At 54.2% G+C, this 24,296-nt stretch overlaps 1 protein-coding gene across 1 annotated transcript in view; it reads left to right on the top strand.

Moving 5' to 3' along the window:
- SPATA20 (spermatogenesis associated 20) overlaps positions 1-24,296 on the top strand; it is a 39,413-nt gene that overhangs the window by 8,780 nt on the left and 6,337 nt on the right. The window contains exons 12-16 of the mRNA XM_019542482.1: positions 1,315-1,523; positions 3,076-3,275; positions 6,097-6,177; positions 17,320-18,254; positions 22,299-22,395. Coding sequence (XP_019398027.1) covers positions 1,315-1,523; positions 3,076-3,275; positions 6,097-6,177; positions 17,320-17,487 — 658 coding nt within the window. The 3' untranslated portion in view covers positions 17,488-18,254; positions 22,299-22,395. The remainder of the gene's footprint in view (positions 1-1,314; positions 1,524-3,075; positions 3,276-6,096; positions 6,178-17,319; positions 18,255-22,298; positions 22,396-24,296) is intronic.

Here is a 24,296-nt window from a genome sequence, read left to right as displayed (position 1 = left end):
AGCCCCAGTGCGCTGGCTCCAAGCAGCTGCTTCTGAGCCCACCCTTAGCACAAGCAGGCATGGGGAAAGCACTGGCAGCATGCACCGGTGGATATAGCCTGGGTTCTGGGCCCCAGGATGCTGCCCAGCCTGAGCCACAAGGTCCCAGTCTGCCAAATGGAGCTGACAGTCCTGAGATCTAGGGGTGGCACAGACAGCTGGCTCCCACTGCAGCTTCTCCCTCCTGATGAAAAGCTTTCCAGCAGGGAAACTCAGGGCCTTTGCTTTACCGCAGGGCTGTCTTTGATCTTGGCTAGCACCTTTGATGTCTCTGTGAGGAGCCAGGGCTTGGAGTGCCTAGATCAACGCCGCACTGTGAATGGCTGAACACACACGCACACAAGCACAAGCCACGTGCACACTCATGAAGCATGCACATATCAGCTGAGCATACACAAATGCAGGGACAGAAGGCACTTGTCCTCCCTGCAGGCACCCAAGGAGCTAGCTGTACAGCCCTGTGCCGTGCCGCACCCTGGCAACGGGAGTCTCTTCAGCCTTTGGAGTAAACACGGTCAAGGCTGTGACAACAGGAGCCAGCAGCCTCAGGCTCTGGCCCTTCCTCTCTGCCCTGTTCCTTCCTAGCCATTCTGCACCCTTGGGCAAACATAAATTAGGCCTGTGTCAACAGGGATTAAGGCAATTTGCACAGGGTTGTTTGCCTGGTGAGCCAGTTACCACAGCTTGGATGTCCTATTATGTGCCTGGTGGAGCCCAGCTGCTATCGGGGAGGGCGGGTATTGCTTCCTCCCGATAAGGGAATGCTGCTAGCAAGGTTGTTGCCAGCTGCTTGTGCCAGGCACAGGTACATGGGTGACATGGAGGTGGCACGGGATACTGGATGGCCGCTCAGATGCCGTTCACCCTTCTTAGTGCTTTGGAGACTCGTGATCTGACTCCAAAAGATGTGGGGCTTCCTTCTTTGTCTCTGACTCAGTGGGAGGTGTGGGTGCCTGGAAAGCAGGATCAAGCCTTCGGTACCTACTTTAGTCTGTTACTTTACAAGCCCCTGGGGGCTACGTTTGTTGGGAGCTGTGTGCCTGAGGAGAGACTTGGTGTCAGGTTAGAACCCCCCATTACTGGGTTCTCACCAGGTTTAAGCTGACTGAGCTCCAGTGCAGGCCCTGACATCAGCCCAGGCATAAAGCAGTAGAGAGAGAAGAGGCCGAGTGTTTGCCAACTGGGCCCCCCATGGAAGTGGGTCTGGCTGGCTCCCTGAACTGCTGGTCTTTTCTAGTAAGGCAGCTCCACGGTCCTTCCCTGTTATCTCTGTAGCACCATGCCCATCCAGGGCTTCCTGGAGGATTATGTCTTTGTGATCCAGGCCCTCTTTGACCTGTACGAGGCCTCGCTGAACCCGAGCTGGCTGGAATGGGCTTTGCAGCTCCAGCATAAGCAGGATGAGCTCTTCTGGGACAACAAAGGCTTTGCCTATTTCTCCAGTGAGGCTGGAGACTCCTCACTGCTCTTCCGCTTGAAGGATGGTAAGTGTGCTGCGGAGATGGGCTGGGTTCCCAGGAGCCTTTAATGCAGGCTTTAATGTGATGTCAGGCCCAGCTCTACTAGATATGCACCGATACAACGGTCTGATGTCAGATCGGTACTGATATAAAGAAAATCGGCCCAATGAGGCTGATAATTTGGCTGATAAATGCCCATCGTGCGTGCAGCCGCAGCACAGCACTCAGGCTGCGAGGAGCACAGCTGGCAGCGTGGAGAGCTGCCTCCAGCTGGTAAGTCCATTGTGGTGGAAGGGAAGGGGCATGGGGGGGGTGCAGATCAACCCACCCTGCCCTGCGGCAAGGGAGGGGGCAGAGACGGGCTGCCAGGGTGGGGCAGGGCATGGGACGGACCCACGGCTTGTCGGGAGGGGGGGGGTGGCTCCCGCATCTGCATGCACCTGAGGAGGTCACGGGGAGAGTGTGCCCCCCAGGCGGGCTGCAGCGGTGGGCTGGAGCTGGGGCTTCACCAGGCTCTTCTTGCCAGGGACTGGGCTTGGGGTGGGGGCTGCAGCCACCCCAAATTTTGCTGTAGCTCCGTCCCAGCACCACTGCACACCCGGTGCAGCCCCAGCTCTTCCTGGCTCAACCCCCGCCTCCCCCCATGTGCCAGGAAGAGCCAGGACTTTGCTGGGTGTGCAGCAGCACTAGGGGGGAGCTATGGTGAAAATTGGGGTGGCTGCAGCCCCCTCAGTACCCCTGCTCCAAGCCCAGCCCACAATGAGAAGAGCCTGGTGGAGCCCCAGCTCCAGCCAGTACCTGCAGCCTGCCTGCCTTGCCCTGCCCTGCCCTGTGCACATCTGGGGACATGCTCTGCCAGGGTGTGTGCAGCGGGGGGAGCTGTCCCCACCGCCCTCATCCAACCAGCCGTGGGTCCGTCCCGTGCCCCACCCTGCTTTGGTTGCCCCTGCCCCTTCCCTCCTCCCACTCCCTTTCCTTCCCCCCTCTTCTTCCACCACAACGAACTTACCAGCTGGATGCAGCTCTTCACGCTGTGTCGGAAATCAGATCAGTATCAGCTGATATGACTCCTTACAAATCGGATATTGGAATTGGCCCCAAAAATCTCTATCGGTGCCCCCCTAAGCTCTGCTTCTGTGTAGCACCGATGAGAACCTGAGCCTCGGTTGTCCTGGGCTCAGTTGTTCTGTGCTTTAAGCAAAGATGGGTATGCTGCATTCGCAGCAGTGCCCACCCAGCTGCCCTGGGAGGTGACTGGCCTGACCGACCCAAGGTAGCTGGGATGTGGTATGTACCCCAGTACAACACCTTAGCTGTCATGGTCATCCTCTACCCAGCCTAGAGAGCAAGAGCCACATCTTGAAATGTCACCCTCAGTCTCCAGCATGGCACAATGGGATGCTAACTTGACAGCTGCTGGGGCAGCCTCATGCCAGTTAGACAAGCCTTGGGGCTACAATGGTAGTCTCTGGGTGGGTCACAGTATTAGTGGAGCCAGGCCTTGGTGTCACCCATAGGTCAGTGCTGCCCCCGTGGCACCGGGCAGGATGGCTGATGGGCTGTCGTTTTCCCACAGACCAAGATGGGGCAGAGCCCAACGCCAACTCCGTTGCCGTCACTAACCTGCTCAGGGCAGCCTGTTACTTCGGCCGTGTGGACTGGGTGGAGAAAGCTGGGCAGATCCTGGCAGCCTTTTCAGAGAGGCTGCTGAAGATCCCTGTGTCTCTGCCGGAGATGGCTCGAGCCACTGCAGCCTTTCACCACACCCTGAAACAGGTAGGGCCCAGGCCAGCGTGCTGCATGCGTTTGTATGGGGTCAGGCATGTGGGCTGCTCTCTGTGCATGTGTTAGCATTGACATACATATCTGGGAAGGGAGAGGCTGGGGCAGAGCTGGTTCTTAGGAGCTGGTGTAGGGGCGGGGTGGGTGATTGTGTGCCTGTCACCATTGTCCTGATCTGGCTTTGGGACAGCAGCTCCAGGTGGGATGGTCCTGCCTCCTGGTTTCCCAGTGGTCTCTCTGGGCCTGCCACACATTGAAATTAAAGCTGGATAGAAACCAGCAGTAAAGTTATTACATGTCTTCAGGCACTAACTCTGTAGCAGGGTGGCTCTTTTAATAGATGATTTGGCATTTTTATTCCGTGATAATTACTTTGCATGTGCAGCTGGACTAAATTTATTGCACAATTCACCAGTCAGTTTTGTAATATATATAAACGTGGCAGGGACTAAGACGCCACAGCTTTGACCACAGAGCTCTGTCATGATGGGTGGTGACAGCTCAGGATAGAGGGGCTGAGCACTGCCTTGATGTAGACATGGGAGGGGTGCACAGCAGGACCAGGGCAACTGCCCCATCGCAGGCTGTTCCAGGGCTTGGCCACACAGTGTGGGCTTGGGAGGACGGATGGCTGCAAAGTGTCCCTAGAGCAACAGTCACTGTTTGTGCCTTCCATCCATGCCCTGCAGAGCTCAGCACAGCCAGACACTTAAACCCTGCAGCTCCCTTGGGAGGGCCTGTCAGCCCCCTTTTCAGCAGGGGAAGCTGAGGCATGGAGCGGTTAGGTCACAACAGATTAGTGAGGGAGGTAGGAATCAAACTTGGCAGTCCTGCTATGCGGGAGCATACGCCGGGCACAAGATGCATGTCATCTCTTCCACTTCGCATCATTGAGGAATGCGCCCTTCCTGTCGCCCCAACAGAGAGGGGCATGTGGACATCCCTGTCTCCTGTCTCTAGCCCACCGCTGGCTGGATGAAGTCTGTGGGAAGGGAGAGCCCCTTGTGCGCAGAGAGCCCTGAGCCAGCTGCGTGCAGTGTTGAGAGGCAGATCGCCATCCCCGGAGCTTCTCTTCACTCTGCAGTTCCTCACGGCCCCATGAAGGTGTATGCCATGTGGGCATCCTCCCCTCTCTCCAGCCTTTTGGCCTGTGCCAGCCTCTGGCTGAGAGGAAGAGGAGGCTGCTTTCCCTGGGGCAGGCTGGCTCTGAACTCCCTCCTGCAGGGCTCTGGCACCATCCTCTGAAACAGCCGGATCTGGCCACAGCCCAGGACAGGAGAGTGGATGGGATGGGCTGTCTGGTTGTCTTCTAGTCTGTCTGGCTGTGTCTGTTGGAGATGGCCAGAAATGTGTAATAGTGGCAAAGGTTGCTAATCAGCAGCAGACCTCCTCTCTCCTCTTGGGGCAGGGGGTGGAGCTGGGCTCTGATGGTTTACCTCTCTCCACCATGGTCTCTCTCGTGTTCCCTGCTGTCTGCCTCTCCAGTTCTCCCCTGACGAGCTGCAGTGCAGACAGGTTAGTCGGGGAGCAGCAAGAAGGCCCTCAGGGCTGCAGGGGGGTGGGTATGGCTCTCTCTGATGATCCAGATGGCCGAGCCAGGTGCTGAGCACTGACACACTTGTGTCATGCCACAGGCCCGGCTTGCAAGAAGCCTTTCAGTGTCGAGCAAGCCACATGCAGGGCTAATGTGCTCCTAAATGCATGTGGGAGGTCGCTGGGTGGTGACCCACTCCCCTTCTGTCTGCATCCCCTGTGTCCCAGCTCAGCCTCCTCTGACTGCTTAGATTAACAACCTGGGGCTGCAGATTAACCGCAGGTCAGTGAGTGTCGTCCTCTCTGGGAGCAGCACAGGAGAAGCCATCACTTTTCTGATGTGCATCGTCCTGGGTACAACATGGTACTTCCTAGGCTGACACATGACAGCAGCCCACAGGAGAGGGGAGAAAGGGACAGAGCCGCTCTCCCAGGAGATGTCAGGCTAGGGCTCTGCCTCCCTCCTGCTCTCTGTTTATATGGATTGCCTGTTCCTGCCTCGCACTCCTCAACCATGTTGCTGTTGGCTTGGAGAAGCAGAGCCCCCCTCTGTCCTGCAGTTACTGCTGTGCACATGCTTGCTTTGTCTTTGCTGCAGCAGGAATTCAGTCCATCCCCAGCCTTGGGGGGTTGGTCTTGATGCTGGGGGGCACTTCTATGGGTCACAGTGGGGCAGAGACCCTTCTGTGAGGCAGGGACAAGGCTTTGCCTCTGGCCACCAAGCACCTTTCACTATCCTCTGTCCCTGAGGTACTCACCCTTAATTCAGACAGATGAAGGCTCTTGGAGAGGAGACCCTGCCTTGCCTTGAGCAGGACTAGGCCTGCACCCAGCATGAGGTGCCATCCTGCAGGAGGTGGTGCTCTTCTCTCTGAGAGCAAAGAGGATGTCTGACCTGAAACCCCGGCTCTCCTTTCTGTGCCTAGGAAGGCCCAGTGCGCTCAGTGCATTAGCCCTTGTCTCCTGATGAGATTCCAGTTCTGAGTCCTGTTCAGGGATCCACCTCTAGCCCTAAATGTATCCATAGACTGGCCAATGCTGATTGAACAGCTGTTGTGTTTCATCCCAGAGGTGGCTGCATACCCATGGGGTAGGGGGCAGCGAGTCCCCAGTGGTTTGTGTGTTGGTCCCTGTGCAGCATGTTGCAGTTCTTTGAGTTCATAAATGGGAGTAAATAGGAGCTGGTGGGGTTATACTTTATTTACCATAGCAGGGGGTTGGCCTGATGTACATGCAGACCCAATTTTTATGTCCCCCTCTGCAACTGGTTCTCTCCGGGCAGGTTGTTATCTGTGGAGACCCAGAAGGAGACGACACTAAAGAGCTGCTGCGCTGCATCCGCTCCATCTTCTCTCCAAACAAGGTAGGGTCAACATGATCCTCCTGCAGACCTTGCTGCCCCCCACCCATGGTGCCCAGACACATCCCCCCTTACTCCTTGTCTCCCAGCCTTGCCTCACTGTTTGATCCGTCCTGCTCCCCCAGTGCTCCTTCCAGCTGCTGGGCCTCATTCTCCTACTAGTGAGAAGGAGTTGCGTAGCCTTCTCCCAGGGTGTCTCCCTGATGCAAAGAAATGGCACAGAGGCTCATTCTGTCAGCCCATCCCCTGGAACCTAATTGATGCAGCAGCCACGAGCACAGAGCATGTGTGTTTACCAGGGGCTCCCAGGCTGGGCCTGTTGCTCCCAGCTCCGCAGCCTCCAGAGAAACGCTTGTTCCAGGCGGAACGTCCCCGGCCCGGCTGGCGGCACCAAATTGCACATGTATCTAGGTTACCGCGATCGATTTGGCTTCTGCCTGGAAATGTAGCATCTTCTTAGCACCCACCCACACATCCTCCAGGCGAGAGCTGCAGCACTCACCCAGGAGCTTGTATGTTGACTCCTCTTGGTCCCCCTCCAGGGGAAAGGAGGAGCCAGAGCCTCAGACACCCCCAGCTTTGCTCTAGTGCTCCAGACCCTCCCAGAACCAAGTCCCATGAACCTGCTCACCAGTTCCTAAGTTCTCACAAGCCCAGTGCTGGCCCCATGTTCCCGATGGCGCCTCCCAACCCCGGGCCTTCTGCGTTTTGGGGCCTGGAGCAGTCACCTGCCTGCAGCATGGTCCCCTCAGCCAGGAGGGTTTGTTGCTCACAAGGCTGCTTGCTGCAGTCCCTGCAAATGTTAAGCCAATCCCCAGAACATGGCTGTTCCTTTCAGTTGGGTGTGATCGTGTTGGCAGTCGTTCCTTCGGGGTGGGGGGAGGTGAGAACAGATTTTTCTGTCTCCGTGGCTCCCCTCGCTCTCTGCTCGTCACTCATGATTAGTGCTGTGTCACCCAGCCTGGCCCTGGCTAGGAAGGAGCACTGAGCACCCGCGTGGGGAAGGACCCAGGCTGGGGCTGCCGTGCTACGGTGGAGGAAGGAGCTGTCATTGTGCTGCGGAAGAGGCAGAAATCCCTGTGAGCAGCGCGACAGCTGGTGCCTGAGATGCCTGTCACATTCAGCAGGCAGTAGCCCTGCCCTGCAGATTGACAGCCTGCTGATGTGGGAAAGCATCAGGGCAAAGGAGTCTGGGTGGGAGGTGGGGAGGAGAAAGGGAAGAGTTCCATGGCTGGGAACATCTGGAGCAGACTCATCTCTGACAGCAGCAGAGTCCCTGTGCCAGGATTCACATGCTCCACTACACAGTGGCCTGTGAGCTGCACACTGGGGTGTTAGTGCCACGGAGTCACATGCCCAGCTACACAGTGGGCCATGATCTGTGCACACCTGCCTGCTAGTGCCAGGGAATTGTGCACACCTACCTGCTAATGCCAGGGAGCTTTCAGGGCACTTATGGCCCATTACTAGATGCTCTTTTTCTCCATAAGAGCCTTGGTCTCCTGCAAGCTGGTGAAAGCCCAACTCTTCTTCCGTGAGACCAGCCACTGCCCACGTCCCAGCCTTCTGGAAGCAAACGGAGGATCTCCGTGCCTGTTTGGGTTTTGTGCCTGGCAAGGCACTCAGCAGCCCCCTCTCTCTGTGATAGGTTTGATAGTGTCCATCCTTGCCTGTGATCTCCCCCTCTTCCCCCCAGCTCCTCCCCCCAGCCTTACCTGTGTTATTGAGTTTGCTGCCCAGTCAGTCTCCCCCACAGCTGATGCTCTGGGTTCTCTCTGTAGCAGTCTGATCATGGCTTGTGCTCTTTTTGCAGCATATAACAGCCTCTGTCTGTCTGTGCAGTGTTCCCATCCCCCACCCTGTAACCTGGTACTTTCAGAGCCTTGTCTCTGACCTTGGCAGCTCATATGCCTTCCCAGGGGAAGTTTGCCCTGGATTATACTCGGGTCGGCAGCAGGGAAGAGGCCTCTGGGGTGGGAGGGGGGAGCAACAGCAAGTTGGGTGCTCGTGGGGTCCAGTGCAGCTCAGCAGAGCTGTTTGGGGATAGGGCACAGCTCAGCTTGGATTCGGTGGCAGGGTGGGCTGCCACCCATGTGGGGAGTGGAGGCGACCCAAGCTCCTGCCTTCCTTGGGGCTGCAGCCCCTTTGGACTCAGGAAGAGCAGGTGGCACAGGGAAGGGTGATTAAATGAACCTGGCTCTTGGTGCATCAGATCCTGCTGTGTCTGGTTCAGCTCCGGCACCGTCTCCATGGCACCTTAGCCCTGATGTGGCCTTGCGCTGGTCTCCATTCCATGTGCAGAGCCCGTTTCTCTTCCAGCTTCATTCCTTGCTCCTTCCCTTTGAATGAAAGCCGGTGACCCAGTTTCAGGAGTGGAACGTACTGCATTGGCAGCAGGGAGCCGAGTCTTCCAGTGCCACTGCTAATAAATGACTCCTTTTCCAGCAGCTGTGGCAGTCTTTGTTCTTCCCCACCTGAGCAGGTCCTGGGAGAGGACGCAGGCGGCAGGCCGACCGGGAGTGCAAGCAAATCAAACAGCGTGGAAATTAAATTCCTTTTCACTGTTTAATTCAAATTCTTCCCAAGTGCAACAAGGAGCTTTGGAGGCAGAAAGCCCAACTGCTAAAGACATTCACTCCAGTGCTGCAGGTGAGAGAGCTGTTGTTGTTCCACCTTGGTTTTGTCTTGCTCAGAGTACTGAGCAGGGAAGAAGAGGGCCAGTTTCACTGGGTGAGTCTCATCCGAGCCTGGAAGGATGTGTTGGCAATGGTGGAATACAGAAATGTGAGCTCCTTGGAAGCCACCAGAAGAAGCCCTGTTTTGGCCTCCTTGCAAGGAGGATTGTAGGTTGTGATTGTGGTGAGACGGCGATTGTGGAACGCAGTTGCAGCTGTTTTTTTGTTGGAGAAAGGTTGAACGTTCATCCAGTGGTTGTTGGCTAGAACTTTTAGTTCAGGTAGAAATGATGTGCCATCTCTAGTCATAACACATCAGTCACCAGTGCCACGCTTGCCTCCTTACTGTGGAACGGTAGCATGTCAGACCTGGCCAGTGTCCAACTGGCTACTCATTCTTGAGCCTTCACATCTGGTATTTACTGGTTTCCTTGAAGAACGACTTTCTTCCAACCTTTTCTTGTTGAAATACAGCATTTAAAAAAAATCCATGTTGGGAACACCTCCTGCATAGTGCTCTGTACAATGGGGTGGGATGCTTCACACCTCCTTGCCATCGTGGTGCTTTCTAAACTTACTGGGTTTCATTGCTGTCCCTCGTGCCATCATCCCATCCCCTTAGTCTGTGAGCCTAACAAGCCCTCAGTGTCGCAGCCAGCTGCTTTCCTTCTTCGGTGGAATGAAAGCCCATGTGTCACCCTGCGAGTGCCCATGGTGATTGCCAAAGCTGGGTGGGTCCAGGCCATTCTGTGTACCAGCTGAGGCCATTCTGGTTGATAGACCTGTCCTAGAGGTCCATGAAGGTACTGATCATCCCAGATTTTTTAGTGCAAGATCAAGGTCAAGCAATGCATCTGGATCAGCAGTTGCTGGGCTTGATGGCATGGCTGGGGGCTGATTGGGGCCCAGGGAGAAGGGCTGCTTCTTACCGATCCTGGAAATACGAGTGCTTGTACCAAGCAGGAAAGTCCCCATGAGCGAACATTACTCCTCCAGATGGGGAAGACTCTCAGTACAGGTGGCCCATCACAGCCTGTCTCCAGTGCAGGTCTGTTCCTGAAAACTCTTGGCTCGGTGCTGCAGTTCTGGGCTATCCTTTAGTCAGGTAAGGATACCTGGCAGCAGCATCATTCTCCACCAGTGCAGTTGCTCTCAGTCTTCTCTCCTCTGACAGGGGTGATGCATGCCTAGCCCTGCTCAGAGAACCTGTTCCAGCAGGAGACCTCAACTTCACCCTGCTAATGCTCTGGGAGCCCTGCTTTGGGCAGCTGTGAGGGTGCTCCAGCCTCTATGCAGCTGATACTCCTCCCCCAAACTAGAGGGCTTGCTTGCCAGACTGTTATTGACCCTACATTAACTGTGGTGGTGCACCCAGATGCACCCATCTGTCATAATTGAGGCCAACAAGGAGATGGAGCCCAGGCGGAGCTACTGAGCACAGGCACCGCCAGGATTGTCGTGCCAAGGGTTACTTGATGCCATACTCTTTTGTCACATTGCTGCAAAATGGTGTTGAGAGAAGCTGAGCTGTGTGCAGCAATTCCCGACACAGGTGGAGAGAGGCAGCACTTTGCCTGCTGCAACAGAGATGGTAGGGCCAAGACAGGGAAGTCAAGACCCATAAAGACCCCTGCTCCACGTAACTCTTGCTGCTGGTAGGGCCAGCATCACCACCCTACAGACCAGTGTCCTCTAGTCATCCCCTGAAATAGCTCAGCCTGAACAGCAGATGTACAAGCTCCCTGCACAATCCTGCACAGCGCCTCTGCTCTGACCTGGAGACACCCACCTCGAAGGATGAGCTGTACCAGTCATTCAGTCTCCATGGCCCAAAGGTGCCTGGATTGAGACCATCAATTTGTTTCCCACAATTTTCACTCATGACCGGTCTGGACTGGATTCACTGGGTGGCTTGACAGTGAAAGGCTCTTGGAGTGGAATGGGTAATTGGAATATGAGCTGGTCACAAGCCGTCAAGGAAACAGGCTGCAGCCACTAGCGGACTTGGTGTTTCTCTGCCTTTGTCCTGTGCAAACACTACCAAGACACCTCTGCTTTGTACGTGTGTCTGAGCGGTAAAGCAGGGAGAAGCGGGCACTATTCGTCTTCCTCCAGGGAGGAGAGAGCTCATTTGAGGAAGGATTTGCTGTCTGGCAGAGGGCAGCTTCTCAGCACCCTTATTAGCCAGGTTGCAGTCCCTTGGCCACAGTGGCTACTCTGCTTCTGGCCTGCAAGCTGGTGTGTACAGAGCCAGCATGAGACATCTAGGCTCCCACAGTGAGCAGGCTGGAGGGCTGGGTACTAAGTTGCAAGGTAGCTTCCTCCAGGCCAGGTCTAGCTCACGAGGACCTGGTGTGACTGGGGTTGATAGCACGGCTGGCTCTGGTGCCCCTACCCTTTCGGGACTCCCCAACTATACACGGCAGCAATTTTTTCTCTCAAGACTGGCTAAGATGTGTATTTTTTCCTGATTAGCCTTGTCGCTAGTAATTAATTGGCTCTTTTCTCTTCTCCCTGTTTTGAGAGGTTTCTTCATGTACAAGGGAGGAGGGATGAACTCAAATGCCTTCCAGTTATGCTGCTCAGTGTCGAGAATGGGCGCAGGCGCCATGACCACCACATGGCTTGGTCCCTGCCCAGGAGTCTGATGGCAGCATAAGCCCCATCTGAGTCTCCACCACAATTGCACCTCAAAGCCACTGCCAGAAGGAATAAATGGTGGGTCATCGCAGTGTCCTCCTCTTGACCCTCTTGTTTATTGTTTCAATTCCACGAAAAAGCCAGAGGCAGAGCAGCCCCGAGTCCCTCGTGCTGGAATGCAGCGGTGGAGCTGGAGAAATGTCAGCACATCTCCCAACACCTCACCCACCCGCAGCTGGCGGGAAGCTGGGGGCTAGGCCCATCTGCCGGGGCGCAATGAACTGAGTCGTTCCGGTAATTAATCCCTCACAAACATTGCAGCAAAATTCTTTCTGTAATGAGAAGCATCGAGGTCATGGGAGCCGGTGAATTTATGTCCCGTGCCAGGACAGGGGAACCCATGGCAAAGAGTGGCTGCTGATCCATGAAGATGGAAAAGCGGAGTCGTTAGGAGCCTCTGTGGATGATACCCATTTAAACCCTTCACTGGGGGGTGCTGTGATTGCAAGGGTCTTGGGAACTCAGGCCGATTGTGTTATATGACAGTATTTCAAGCTATGTGCCCGCTAATCAGCCTTGCGTTAATAGTGATAGCATCCTCCCCTTATCTAAAGTATTGTGGCTCAAAACATTAACTTTCACTTTGCTAAGTGATGGAACAGCCATGTATTGAAGAGTCACGCCTCCCCCTTCAAAGGGTGCAATGCAGCATCCGTTGCACAACCGCTCTCCCCAGCAGTTTGGAACAAGAAAATGGAGACCACTTCTAGGGACAGAGGCAAGCTATACTTGGTCTGTGGAGCTGGACTGTTCTCAGTGGGGGCAGATGACAGAAAAAGGAGCAACGGGCTCAAGTTGCAGCAAGGGAGGTTTAAGTTGGATACTAGGAGGGTGGTGAAGCACTGGAACAGGTGACCTAGAGCAGAGGTTCCCAACCCTCGGTCCGTGAAGGGCTGGCTGCTGGTCCACAGGAGGGTTGGCTACCGGACTGGAAGTCTGGAAGTGACTGGCTTACTGTGGACTGGCAGCCAACCCTTTTTTTTATACTGAGTACTCCGTATAAAAAAGGGTTGGCTGCCAGTCTGCAGTATGCTGACCTGCAGTTTGCCAGTCCACGGTCGCTTCCAGTCTGCGGTTTGCTGGTCCACGGTTTAAAAAGGTTGGGATCTGCTGCCCTAGAGAGGTGGTGCAGTCTCCATCCTCGGAGGTTTTTAAGACCCAGCTTGACAAAGCCCTGGCTGGGATGAGCTAGTTAGGGATGGCCCTGCTTTGAGCAGGGGGGTGGACTAGATATGACCTCCTGAGGTCCCCTTCAACCCCCATTTTCTATGATTCAGTGACCCGTGCTGGAATTTTCACTGAGGCAGGAAAGCCAACCCTCATTGCTTGAACTGCAAAGCTGGAGTGAGGATAGTTAGCCAGTATAGCAGTTTGCCAAAGGATGTGGTTGAATGCAGTCTTGGCAGTGGGGACTCTTTGTGCAACCAGCTCTTTCCGCCTTGAGCTTGTTGGGTTTGATGCAGGGTAACTTCCTTGTCCACGTGATCGTAATGGTTGCTTAAATTCCATGAATGTGTGAAGTCACTGGTGAAGTGTGGCGGGGCTTGTAAGCACCATGAGGGCCAAGCCCACCCATCTGCCTCATCTGAAGGGTGTCAGTGCTTCATAAAATCTGGGTAGCAGGGTGCTTCCTGGTGCTGTGCTGCTGGGGTCCAGCATTGCCTCCAGGTCTCTGCCAAATCAGCTGCAGGCAAGGGTCCTTGGCAGCACTGGGGAGTTGTAAAATGAAGCCTAGTGGTCGTCTCTCTGGTGGTTGGAGACCTCTTGACCTTACTGCTGATTGCGGTGTGATTGTGGGCAAGTCCCTTCCCCTCTCTCTGCCCCTAAGACCTCAGTTACCTGTTACCCACTGCTGTAACCTGCTTTGAGATGCTCAGATAGAGCATCTGCATCACTGCCATTATTGCCCTGGCTCTCCCCTCCACGCAGCAGGGAAGGAGGGCATGGACATGGGTTTTTTGGTGGTGCTGTTGGAGGCAGACCTTGAGATCTCTGACTGTCACAGTGGGCAGGGCTTGGCGGCTCTTGCTGAGTGCCAAAATGAGGGCCTGCCCGCGCATCCTGAACTCATCCTGAACTCCCTGCTATTCGGTGCCAGCAAGGGGGTGGTGGACTGAGGACCTGGTGCCAAGGGCAGAGGGAGGCAGGCCTGACCATGGCACCTGTGTCACTCTGAATGCAGCATGGGCCTGAGCCTGCTCCAGGGTTACTTCCCTGGCCTGCTAATGGTCTTTAGGGTAATTAGGAAGGGCTCCATTATCTCCTCAGCCACAGAGCCAGTGTGCCGGCTCTTCTTTATCCAGCAAGAGCACCTTTGGGAAGCTGCAAGAAAATGAATAATGAATTTCAGACTGGCTGTGAATTGGTAATTAATCACTCCTGGAATTAATTCCAGACAGAGGGGGTGGGAGAGGAGGGAGCAGAGGCAAGGGAGGTGACCGGGGCAGCCAGGGGAGGGTGCAGGTGGCTTCCAGCTGCGTCTGAGGGAGGCTGCCCACCCCTATGGCCTGGATGGGAGCAGAGCAGTGGGAGAGAGGCCTGGGTTAGGGAGGGGTTGTGAAAGGGCAGCAGTGGCTTCTGTGTGAAGAGGAAGCCGCCTCCCCCAAAAGAAGAGGCTGGGGCTGTGCACTGGCTGAGGGTGGTGTTGGGAGAGGCCGAGGGAAGGTGCGTGGGGCTTGGTAGCTGCATCAGAGAGCAGGCGGTAGGTAGCTGGGTCCAGATGAGGAGGCTGAGGCCTCTCAGTGAGGGGCACTGGCAAGCCATGGCAATCAGGAGGCATCACCTGGGCCTGGAGGCAGGTGCAATGACAGGGACAGGGTGCAGGGATGAAGCGCTGTGCAGCTGGGCTGCATCATGTGTCTCAGCAGATGGGATTTGCACCTGGCTTTGGGGTGCAAGGGGATTTGTGGTGGGAGAGGCTGGGAGCTGATGTGCGTCAGGTGTAAATGCAGCGTGGGGGTGACTTAAGCAGCAGTGTTGTTGCAGGACAAGAAGCGTGTGGTGCTGCTGAGTTTGTACATGCTTGGGGTGGGTAGCATGGGGCTGTGCCGTGGTGGCTGTGGGGCAGGATGTGCTGGGTGTGCACACACTTGGAGTCAGTGTGTGGTGGTTGCTGTGTTTGGGTGGAAGATGTGCAGTGTTGGCAAGTGTGTGTGTGTGTGTGTGTGCGCACTTGGGTGTTCATGTGATCTGTGCAATCTGTGCGCCTGTGTGTGCATTCAGGGGTATTGGTGTGATTTGGGTTGTGTGTGTGTGTGTGTTCACATTCAGGTGGTGTGATCTGTGCAGCCTGTGTGTGTGCATTCAGGCATTGGTGCAATCCATACACTGTGCATGTGTGCACACTCAGGGGCGGTGGTGCAATCTGTGCAGTGTGTCAGTGCTGAGGGAGGCCGTGCATGTGCGCATGGGGCGGGGATGGAGAAATGGCCTCAGTCCCTAGCTGCAGCATATCTCTTGCTCCTGCTTGCGTGTGTAAGCCGTGGACTGGGACGCAGGGGCATGCTGTGTGCTGGCGAGGGGTGCTGAGCATCCTCTGCTGATGCTGGCGTGGGGAGGGTAGTGGTGTTTCCCAGACTGCCCTTTATCGTCCCTACTCAAGCTGACATGAAGACCTTGGGAAGGGGCTCAGGCTGCCAGCTCATCCCCAGATGGCTAATGGGGAGCCCTGGCCTGTCATTGTGTGGGGGGACATGGTGGCTTCCTCCCTGCTCTGTTACCTCCCTGACTACGCACGCTTCACGCTTGCTCCCTTGTCATCCTTTTTGACGGACTAGGCGACACTCATCAACTTCAGCTCCCTGCTCCTTCCCTCCCATTTCCCTCTCCTCTTCACGTGTGATCAATGATGACAGGACCGCTCCAGCTAGCCGAACATCCCTGGCACGACCCCATACGTTTCACTGTCTTTTTGCATCTCACCCTTCAAGCTAAGGCCATTGAGGTTCGGCTTCCTGATCCAAACAAAAGCTGAATGGATCTGGGTTTTTGCTGCTGTGCTCCACCCAGTGATTTCACCATTAATGCCCTGGCCCTGGAGAAGCTAATAACAACCAGTCTGTTGATTAAAAAATTAATTAGCACCACATTTCTTTGTTGCTTTCCCCCGCTAAGTGTTTCTAACAGGGGGCAACTAACTCAGGCACTTTGCAGTCGGAGCTCTGAGCCTTTGTTGCTCCCTCCCATCACAGAAACGGTCTTTCAGGTTTAACTGCATTTAAATAAGGGTGGAGATCGGCAGATCGGACACCTGTCTGGATGGGCAGGATGGGCTGGGGCTAGCCAGGGGAGGGGGGGAGGAGTGCTCAGAGAGACACAGCACAAAGCCATTAGGGGGTCAGAAGGGCACAAGAGGGGAGGGGAGGGAGGCTTTAGGATGTGGTTGAGTCGTTGGACTGACTTTGGGGCTGGGCGGATGTGTGGGCAGTGAGACTTGGCTGCAGGCAGGAGGCTGAGAGGAGGAATGGCTGAGCAGACCTGGCAGGGAGCTCGGTAAAGCAGATGGGCAGCAGGTGGAGTTACAGCTCCAGGCAGGGAGCAGACAACACTGCTGCCTGTAATACTGACCAGGCTGGGAGCTGGGTGCTGGCTGGGCAGAGCGTACTGGTGTTGCTGGAGTCTGGCTTGGGAAAGTGAGCCCCATTTGACTCCCCTGTCATCATACCCCATCCAGAGCACAGGGCTTCTGGCTGCACGCAAGCTTCAGGGGAGCATGCAGGAGGGGATGCTTTTGGTCAGCATTGGGGCCTGGAGATTCCCCAGGTGCTGACCCACCAGTGGCAAGTGGCTAGGCTGCTTAACAGCCTTGGTGTTGCCGTGTCCACTCTTGTTTTGTCCCTCTGTCTGGAAGGCTGGAGGATCTCCCTGTCTGTAGAGAGGGAGCTGGTTCTCAAGCCATTTTCAGGACATTGGTTTCTTGGCTTGAGCTGTAGTCAAGAATTGGCCCCTCTCAAAATTTTGCAGCTGTCTGATTGAGCAGGGCAGAGCGATCTCCCAGGTTGGTTGGGTCCACAGCTCTGAACTCACGCTCAGGAAGCTGGTCTGGTGTGCAGGTGAGGAATGCAGCCTGAGGGCCCTTAAAAGAAGTAAGGTAGCAGCCTGCTGGGGTGTTGCCAGCAGGGCTGAGAATTACGGCGCAGCTGCTGGGTAACCAGGTACCATGATGGGCAGGGCTGCCTGGGTGTCTGCTCCTGATACAAAAGGAATAGGATGGGCTTGTGCAAAGAAGCCTGTCTGACAGGGTGCCTGTCGCTGGTTTTCTGTCCTGCGGGGCTCCACCACAGCAAGAGTTTGATCCTGCTCTGGGTGTGATGTGGGACCCTGTGCTTTCCAGGATGCAACCCACAATGACAACATTTGTGAGCAGGGGACCGTGACCAGCGAAGGCCATATGACCTGCACTTGCTGTGGTCAGGAGGGCTGCAGCTCTTTTCACTGCTAAGAGGGGCAATCCAGGGTGTCTGGGCCTTATAGTAGAAGTACCCATTGGGAGGGTTGGAGGAAAAGAAGATGAAGAGGTAGGAAGCCATGTTGGGAAGGAGATGCCAGGGGTAGAGGATGCAGGAAAAGGAGAGGAAGGGCCCCCAGTGAGCTGCATCCTTCCAGCAGCAGTGGGTAGCTTAGAGCACCTGGTGTCTCTGCAGTAGCTGCGGGAGAGAGGGAAATGCAACCAAAGGGCTGTTCTCAATGAGGCAGGCTCTGAAAGCTGCCCCTGCTTTCTCTGTGCCTCTGCTTCTCTGACCTTCTCCCCCTCTCTCCCTCTCTATCGCAGGTGCTGATGCTGGCAGACGGAGACAGCACTGGGTTCCTGTACTGCCATTTGCCCTTCCTCTCCTCCTTGGAAAAGAAAGATGGAAAAGCCACTGCATATGTCTGTGAAAACTTTGCCTGCTCTCTGCCTGTCACCTCCTCCCAGGAGCTGCGCAAGCTGCTGCTGTAAGATGTCACCCTCCCTCCCCCCTCAGTCTCCTCTGCACCATGGCAAACGTGGAAGGAAATAGGAAGGACTACGGAAACGGCCATGGTATCTGTACCTGGACAGGACAGAGGAGCCTGCAATAAAGTCCTTGTGTGCACAAGCCACCTCCTGGATTGTTCTCAGCACCGCTGACACAGTCAAAACCAGCCCCTGCTCCTCTCTCCCCACCCTGTCTTCTGAGTTGGTTCTAGCCCTCATATGCCACGATTGCCCCAAGAGCCTTGTCCAGTGAGGTCTGCTGATGTCCCCGTGGCCATGTCCCGGGGAGCCCATTCTCATATCTGTACCGTAGAGTCAGGCGCGAAGAGTCCATGTGCCGTGGAATCCAGCAATAAGGTATAATACGGCAGCTCCTTTTATCTGCTGCTGTTTTGCAACCTTCCCCCAAATTTAGGTATCACCCCCAAATTACACACAGGAAAACTGAGGCACAGAGCGTGTCACCTCCACGGGATTTCACTGCAGGAGGCAGGATGACAACCCCAGAGTGCTGATGCTCCACCCTGTTCCCCAGCTGTTGGGGTTCAGCTCCCTGTGGGAGGTCCTGAAAGGCAAGGATGGGCATTGCGTGGCATGGAAGACATACGCTGAAGCAAGGGAAACCTCTTGCGCCCTCTTCCCATGTCTCCAAGGTCAAGTGTTCTCTGTCACCCTCTTGAAACATACAGGCGACTCCATCACAGAGGCTTAGCACTGACAGACATTTCTGTCCTCCTGTGAGATTAAAGGTAAAAGATTTTGCCTTTGTTCAGGGCTGAGAAATGCTGCCCTGATCCACCCATCACTACGAGGAGAGGTGGAGGGTGTCATCAGTGTCCAACTCCAGCAGGCTACGGGCCTGGTGTGGTGCAGGGTTTAATTGTGTGTATCAGTTTTTCAGAGTCCATAAGGTGACCTGCGGCTGCTGCTCTGGGCACACACTGGGGCAGAGAGCCCGAGGTCCCTCTTGCTACCAGTGCAGGACAGACCATGCACCTGGCTGTGGTTCAAGGCTCTGGTTTCCGCCCCGGTTAAACCCTGTGTCTGCTGGGTCTCTGAAGGTACGTCTGTACTGCTCTGGTATGGTGCCAGGAATGCCGTGCAGAGCCTGTGCCATGAGCAAGACCCCATGAGGCCTCTTGGCTGCGCAGCTAAGGACACACAGCGCCATACTAGGGTGGCAGCACCACTTCCACTGCAGGATGCAGGTTTGCAGAGTGGGCCTGGCATGTCTTGGTGTGGCGCTCTGACAGCACCGGAGCAGTGTACACCTACCCTTAGGACAGCAGAATCAGGCCCGCTATAAAGCAGCCTGGATTTGATACAGCTTCAGTAGTCTGAGGCCCTGGTTCTGTGAGCCTTGCTGTCTTTTGGCATGATAGTGTCAGTCTCAGAGTCCCAATTAGCTCAGCAGGGGCAAGCCTGGCTACAAGGAGGCAGCCAGGCCTTTGGGATTGGGGAGGGGGTGGTGCTGGTGAGTGGAGGCAGTGACTGCTGGGACAGTGATGGATGAAGACTGTAGCAGAAGTTGAGCTGCCTGCATCTGGTAAGACCAGCTGTTGGTCTTGGTGTGTTATCTGGCCTCCCTGCTGTGGGAAGAGGGCTACCCTGGAAGGATGCAGCTGGATAGGGGCCAGCTGAAGGAATCTCTTGCAGACAGGAAGCTTCAAAGCCACCAGGAAGCCTGAAAGAGCTGCTAGGCAGTGCTGAGGTGGCAAAACTGTGCCTGATGATAGGGGAGGGCTGTGTCATCCAGCAGGCAGAGAAAGTGTGATCCAGGAGGTGGAAGCGAGACAAGCTTCAACTGCCAATTGTTATGCTGTGGGTAATTAACCATACGATCAGGGGTGGAGGCTCCAGCTCTTGGACTCGTTGCATCAAGATGGGATAGCTATGTAAGCCACAAGTGCTAGTGTAACTAGCAGGCCAGGGCTTGGGGAGGAATCACTGGGGAAATCCTCAGGCCGTAGCAGACAAGTTGTAATGGTTCTTTCCAGCCTCCACATTTTAAGAAGCAGGAAAGACCCAAGTGATGAGAGGCCTTGGCAGGGCAAGGAGACCTTGAAGAAGAAGCATGGTCCTACGACCGAGGTCCTGGTAGTGGAGGGAACACTAGGAGATTGGGGCCAATACCCTGCCTTGCCACATCATCCTACTGAGGGTGTCTACCCAGACAGCCTCACAAAAGGGCTACCTCTTGCCTGAATATGGAGCGAGAGAGACCATTATTGAAGCAACTTTGTCTGTACACATATGAGGGAGTGTGAGGCACAAAGCTTTGTAGAATAAGGCCTTTGAGGCAAAGGTTTCCAAACCATGGTACAAGTACCCCTGGGGGGGACATGACATCTCAACGGGGGTACATGGGAGAAATTGTGTAATGGCAGATTTAATTTTCATTATAATTGACATTTAAGGGGTTAAAATATATAAAACATGCTGGTGGGGGCACCCTGGCAGCTGGTAAATCTGGAAGGGGGTCTGCAATAAGAAAGAGTCTGGGAACCTCTGCTCTAAGAAGTTCAGGGGGCACCCTCTAGTGACCAAGCACTGCAATCGCTGATTTATGACTTCCCCGGCTCGATCCAGCACTTCTTCTGTTAGTCTGTGGTCTTGTTTTCGTGCTCAAATCCTTTGGAGAGCACTTTACAGAAGTGCCAAGCCCCCGAAGCAGCCGCTGCCTTCAGTTGTGCTATGCTCAGCACCTGTGAAAGCCAGGCCTGCCCTAGCCCAGTTTTCCCAGCAGCAAAGTGGGATAAGATGTTACCTGGTGCTTGTTTCCAGAGGAGTGCTGACAAAGCTGCTGCCCTGCAGGGGCCAGGAGCCCTAATTAACTCCTGCTGCAGAGTGCTCCAGCATCCTCAGGTAAAAGGGAAGGGAGACCCGCGAAGTATTTCTACTGGGGCTACCACCCGCTGGCATTTGTACTGCTCTTCCATCCTGGTTTTGTTACTGTTCAGTCAAGGATCAGGTAATTGGTCGCAACCCCTCCTCCTTCCCCTCCCAGGATGTTGGGCAGCTCATTAAAACCCAGCATGCCAGCTTCAAACAGCAACTACCCCTCAGTGATGGTGTTGTGTAAACCAGGAGGAGGGAGGAAAGGTCTACTGATGGCACGTGATGGGAAGCAAGGGTGTTGGGCAGGATCACAGGGCTGCGGGGAAGGATCGTGCTGTAGCCTGGTCGGTGGGGTAGCTGGGGCAATGGTAAGGGGGTGTGGGTGGGTATGAGACAGGCATGGAGGGCAGCAGTGGTGGGTGGGGTGTCTGAGGTGCACAGGGCAGCATCAGGAGTATTGGGGATGGGGATCTGAAGCAGGAAAGCATGGGGCATATGGGGGGGTGTAGTGGTGAGGGGGGAATGCATGCTTCAAGTCACAGGCATCTGGCCACCCACACATCCACCACCTGCAGACATGGAGGTGCCAGGCCCAGGACTGTGCAAAGCAGCCTGCCCAGGACACGGGGTTTCCCTTTGATTGCGACTGTCAGGCACCCACGAGAGATGGCTGGTGTTTTACGTAGACAGGGAAGGGACTATAGGAACAGGTTCTTCGAATCAGCTCAACACCAAGCTTCATGGGGCTGTGGCTGACAACATACTCAGAGACCCAATTTAAGGAGAGGAGAAGCATCAGGGCAGGAACACAGGGCCCTTCGAAAAGGGTAAATTAATCTAGGGCAGTGGTTCTGAACTGTTTCAGACTCAAGACACCTCTTGGAAAATGCCAGCTTTTAGTTTTTGCTTGTTTTTTGACTACAGAAAAATAATAGAGAAATTCTTCTGTTGCAGAAACTCAGGAAGACCACAACAGGTCAGGTAGTTTTTAATATATGGATTTCTATTTGAAATCTCTGGGTTTATCTCATGGTCGTGTTTGCACACCTAACAGCGCTAGCATTGTGGCTGGGTACAGACATTCACACAGCACGAGGTGGAAGTGATTTAAGTTAAGCGGTTTTCTGTAAGTGGTATAGTTTAGATCGGTAATGAACAGAACACATATTTGCCCTTTGGTGCGGGGGGGGCAAATCTAAGATGGGATTTTGCTATTTTTAAACCTGACTCTGTGCTGAACTTTTGTTCTGTTACAGGTATGACTCGTTTCTGATCACTTAAAAGTACAAGTGTAATGTCTGTACCTGGCTCGTGGGGCACCCTGCAGGACCCTTGAAAAGTTCTCAAGGCACCCAGTTGAGAATCATTGATCTAGGGCAGCGGTCTCCAAACTTTTTTGATCGTGCTCCCCTATCAGTAAAAAATTTTTGAGCATGCACCCCCAATATATGTGTATTTATAGAAATAGAAAAAAAAGTTATAATATTTTCTTCCAGCACCCCAATGGATCTTCTTGCGCACCCCCTGGGGTGCGTGCACCCCACTTTGGAGACCACTGATCTAGGGAACTGGCCTGTATTTGGCTGCATTGTCATCAGACAAGGGTGTGAGATCATCAACCCCAGTAGCGTTATGCCTGATTGAGAAGTGGCTGAACAGTTCTGGTGTGCTGTGCAGCTGGAACTCAGGGAGGTCCAGAGGGATAAAGCAAAGCTATAAGAGCAATTGCACATTAGTTTTCAAACCTACATAGGTCGGTGCTTTTGAAACATATCACCTTCGCAGTTGCTTTGTGGCCCCTGCGCCCCGGCTCCTTCCTGCCCTAGGGGGATTTTTACATGCCTAGAAAGCAGTGGAAATTCAGGAGTAGGAAGCTACATTCAAAACCCATTTGTGCATCTCTACCTCTGCTTACCCAGCTATTTTTCTCTCTTTTCCCTCTTCTCTCGCTTCAGAAAGCAACAAATCAAGGCAGATCCCAGTGTTAATGTTCTCTTCAGGTTGCAAAGAAGTCAGACAAGTAAACTATTTCGGTTCCTATAGCAACACCAGGTAACATTTCTGGAAAGCCCCTGAGTGACTTAGGAGCTAAGCAAGTTTGCAAACGTTACCCTTCAGCACAGCTACCCATTCTGCTGTGGTATTTTTCCATGACTGGATTGCTTGTAAAATACATGACTTAATATGCAGTGCAGGCAAGGTTGCTGATTGGACATGGCTGATGGGACATAGCTGCTGAAGCATGAATGCAATGAGAACCTGGAGCGTTTGCATCCAGGTAGAAAGTAGTGCTGTGGTAGCTTTGCAAGGTATGACTGTGGATGATGTAGATGGGTGCCAAAGGTCGCCTCCACTCCCACCGTGTCCCAGCTCTGGGGGCTGGTAATTTGGGCAGGGGAGTCAAAGGTGGCCCGAACCAACCTAGCCCTATCTGCCCCTGGGAGGACCTTTGACCCTGCAGTGGAGCTTAGGGTTTGCTAACTCTTTTCCTTGAGTGTGCATGTACACACACATACTCTCTCTGTCTCCTGTGTGCCATTGCCAGGCAGATTTTGGCTCTTTGCAGAGTGACAGATGAGTGTGCATGACATTTGCTGATTTATTTTCCTTTCTGATTGGCTGAAGCAGTCCCACGTGACTTCAGCACCAGGCTGCAGGTTATAAAAGCAGGCGGTTGCTCACTGCTCTATTGGATTGTTCCCAACTCTTGCTAGGAAGAGGTACGCCTGATCTAATTTGCTCCATTGTAATTGGGACAGGACTGGTTTCACCCTCCTGGCTCTGACAGACCCTGGAGCCAAAAACTAACCTTGACCTTGAACCTTACTGCATCCTGGTTGGAAACCTCCTGTCTCTTATTTAGCCCTTTTAAGCAGGTGCTAAGGCTACATGTATAGTCATGCAGGTACGTGGTGTATGCAAGAGATGATGCAGAGACACTACAGTCTAGGGTTATATTGGGAGTGGGAAATGAAGCAGGTATTTGGTGCAATAAATCATTATGGCAACACAAAGCAGCTGTGTTAGGTAAGCTGGACCATACCCTGAGCTGGGGGCCTCGCTGCGCTCCAACAGGGCTAATCAGTTCTGTTCCTGTTCGAGTCACTTGGAACAGGGCGGTACATGGGAGGTGACATGGAGGTTGTCCCTTGGTGTTTTAGTTTGCCAGGCTCTATGCCATGGTCCAAGGAGTGCAGTCATTTCAGAGAGCTTGTGCTTCTTGAATGCCAGTGCTTTGGGAGCGGTAGTGAGGTTGGGTCTTAGTGCTATGCTTAGGAAATGTTTGCAGCGCTGAAAATGAAGTGCTGCTGGTGGAGCACTGCAGACTGCTGAAGAGCTTAAGTTCAGAAATGTGGGTATGCCGCTTCACGGGAAGCAGGCTTCAGGGATCTTCTGCCCTCCAGTTTCGTTCTGAACTCGGCTTCCTGAGTGCGCTACGTCTGCCGCAAGCCACGTGGCATCTTGCTGAGCTGCTGCAGTGCTTCATGGAGGATGTTGTTCAGCTGGGGAGCCAGCTCCTAGAGCAGTGGTTCTCAGCCTCAGTAGACTCAAGGTCCCCCTTGGAAAATGCCAGCTCTTGTTTTTTGACTGAGACAAAATAATAGAGCAATTTTTCTGTTGCAAAGAGCTCAAAATCCCAGCAGGTGCGAATGCTTTTAATACTCTAGATTCCTATTTGAAATCTCTGGGTTTCTCTTGTGCATCGTATTTGCACCGCTATCCATGCTAACGCTGTACGGTACCCCATGGCACTCTTGAAAGGATGTCAAGGCACCCTAGGTGCTGTAGCACTCTGGTTGAGAGTGGCTATCCTAGAGGAGAATGGCAGCACAAGGCACTGGGCCTTCTATCCCTGTGATGCTCCTTGGTGACATTTTCAGATTAAATTTTCTTCAGATTTTGGATCTTGGATATTCAGTGTTCCAATGGAAAGTTATTATTTTACATGGAAA

Source organism: Crocodylus porosus, unplaced genomic scaffold (assembly GCF_001723895.1).
Source record: "Crocodylus porosus isolate Cpor-Errol unplaced genomic scaffold, CroPor_comp1, whole genome shotgun sequence".
Classification (NCBI taxonomy): Eukaryota; Metazoa; Chordata; order Crocodylia; family Crocodylidae; genus Crocodylus; species Crocodylus porosus.
This window is presented reverse-complemented; position numbering and strand designations above follow the sequence as displayed.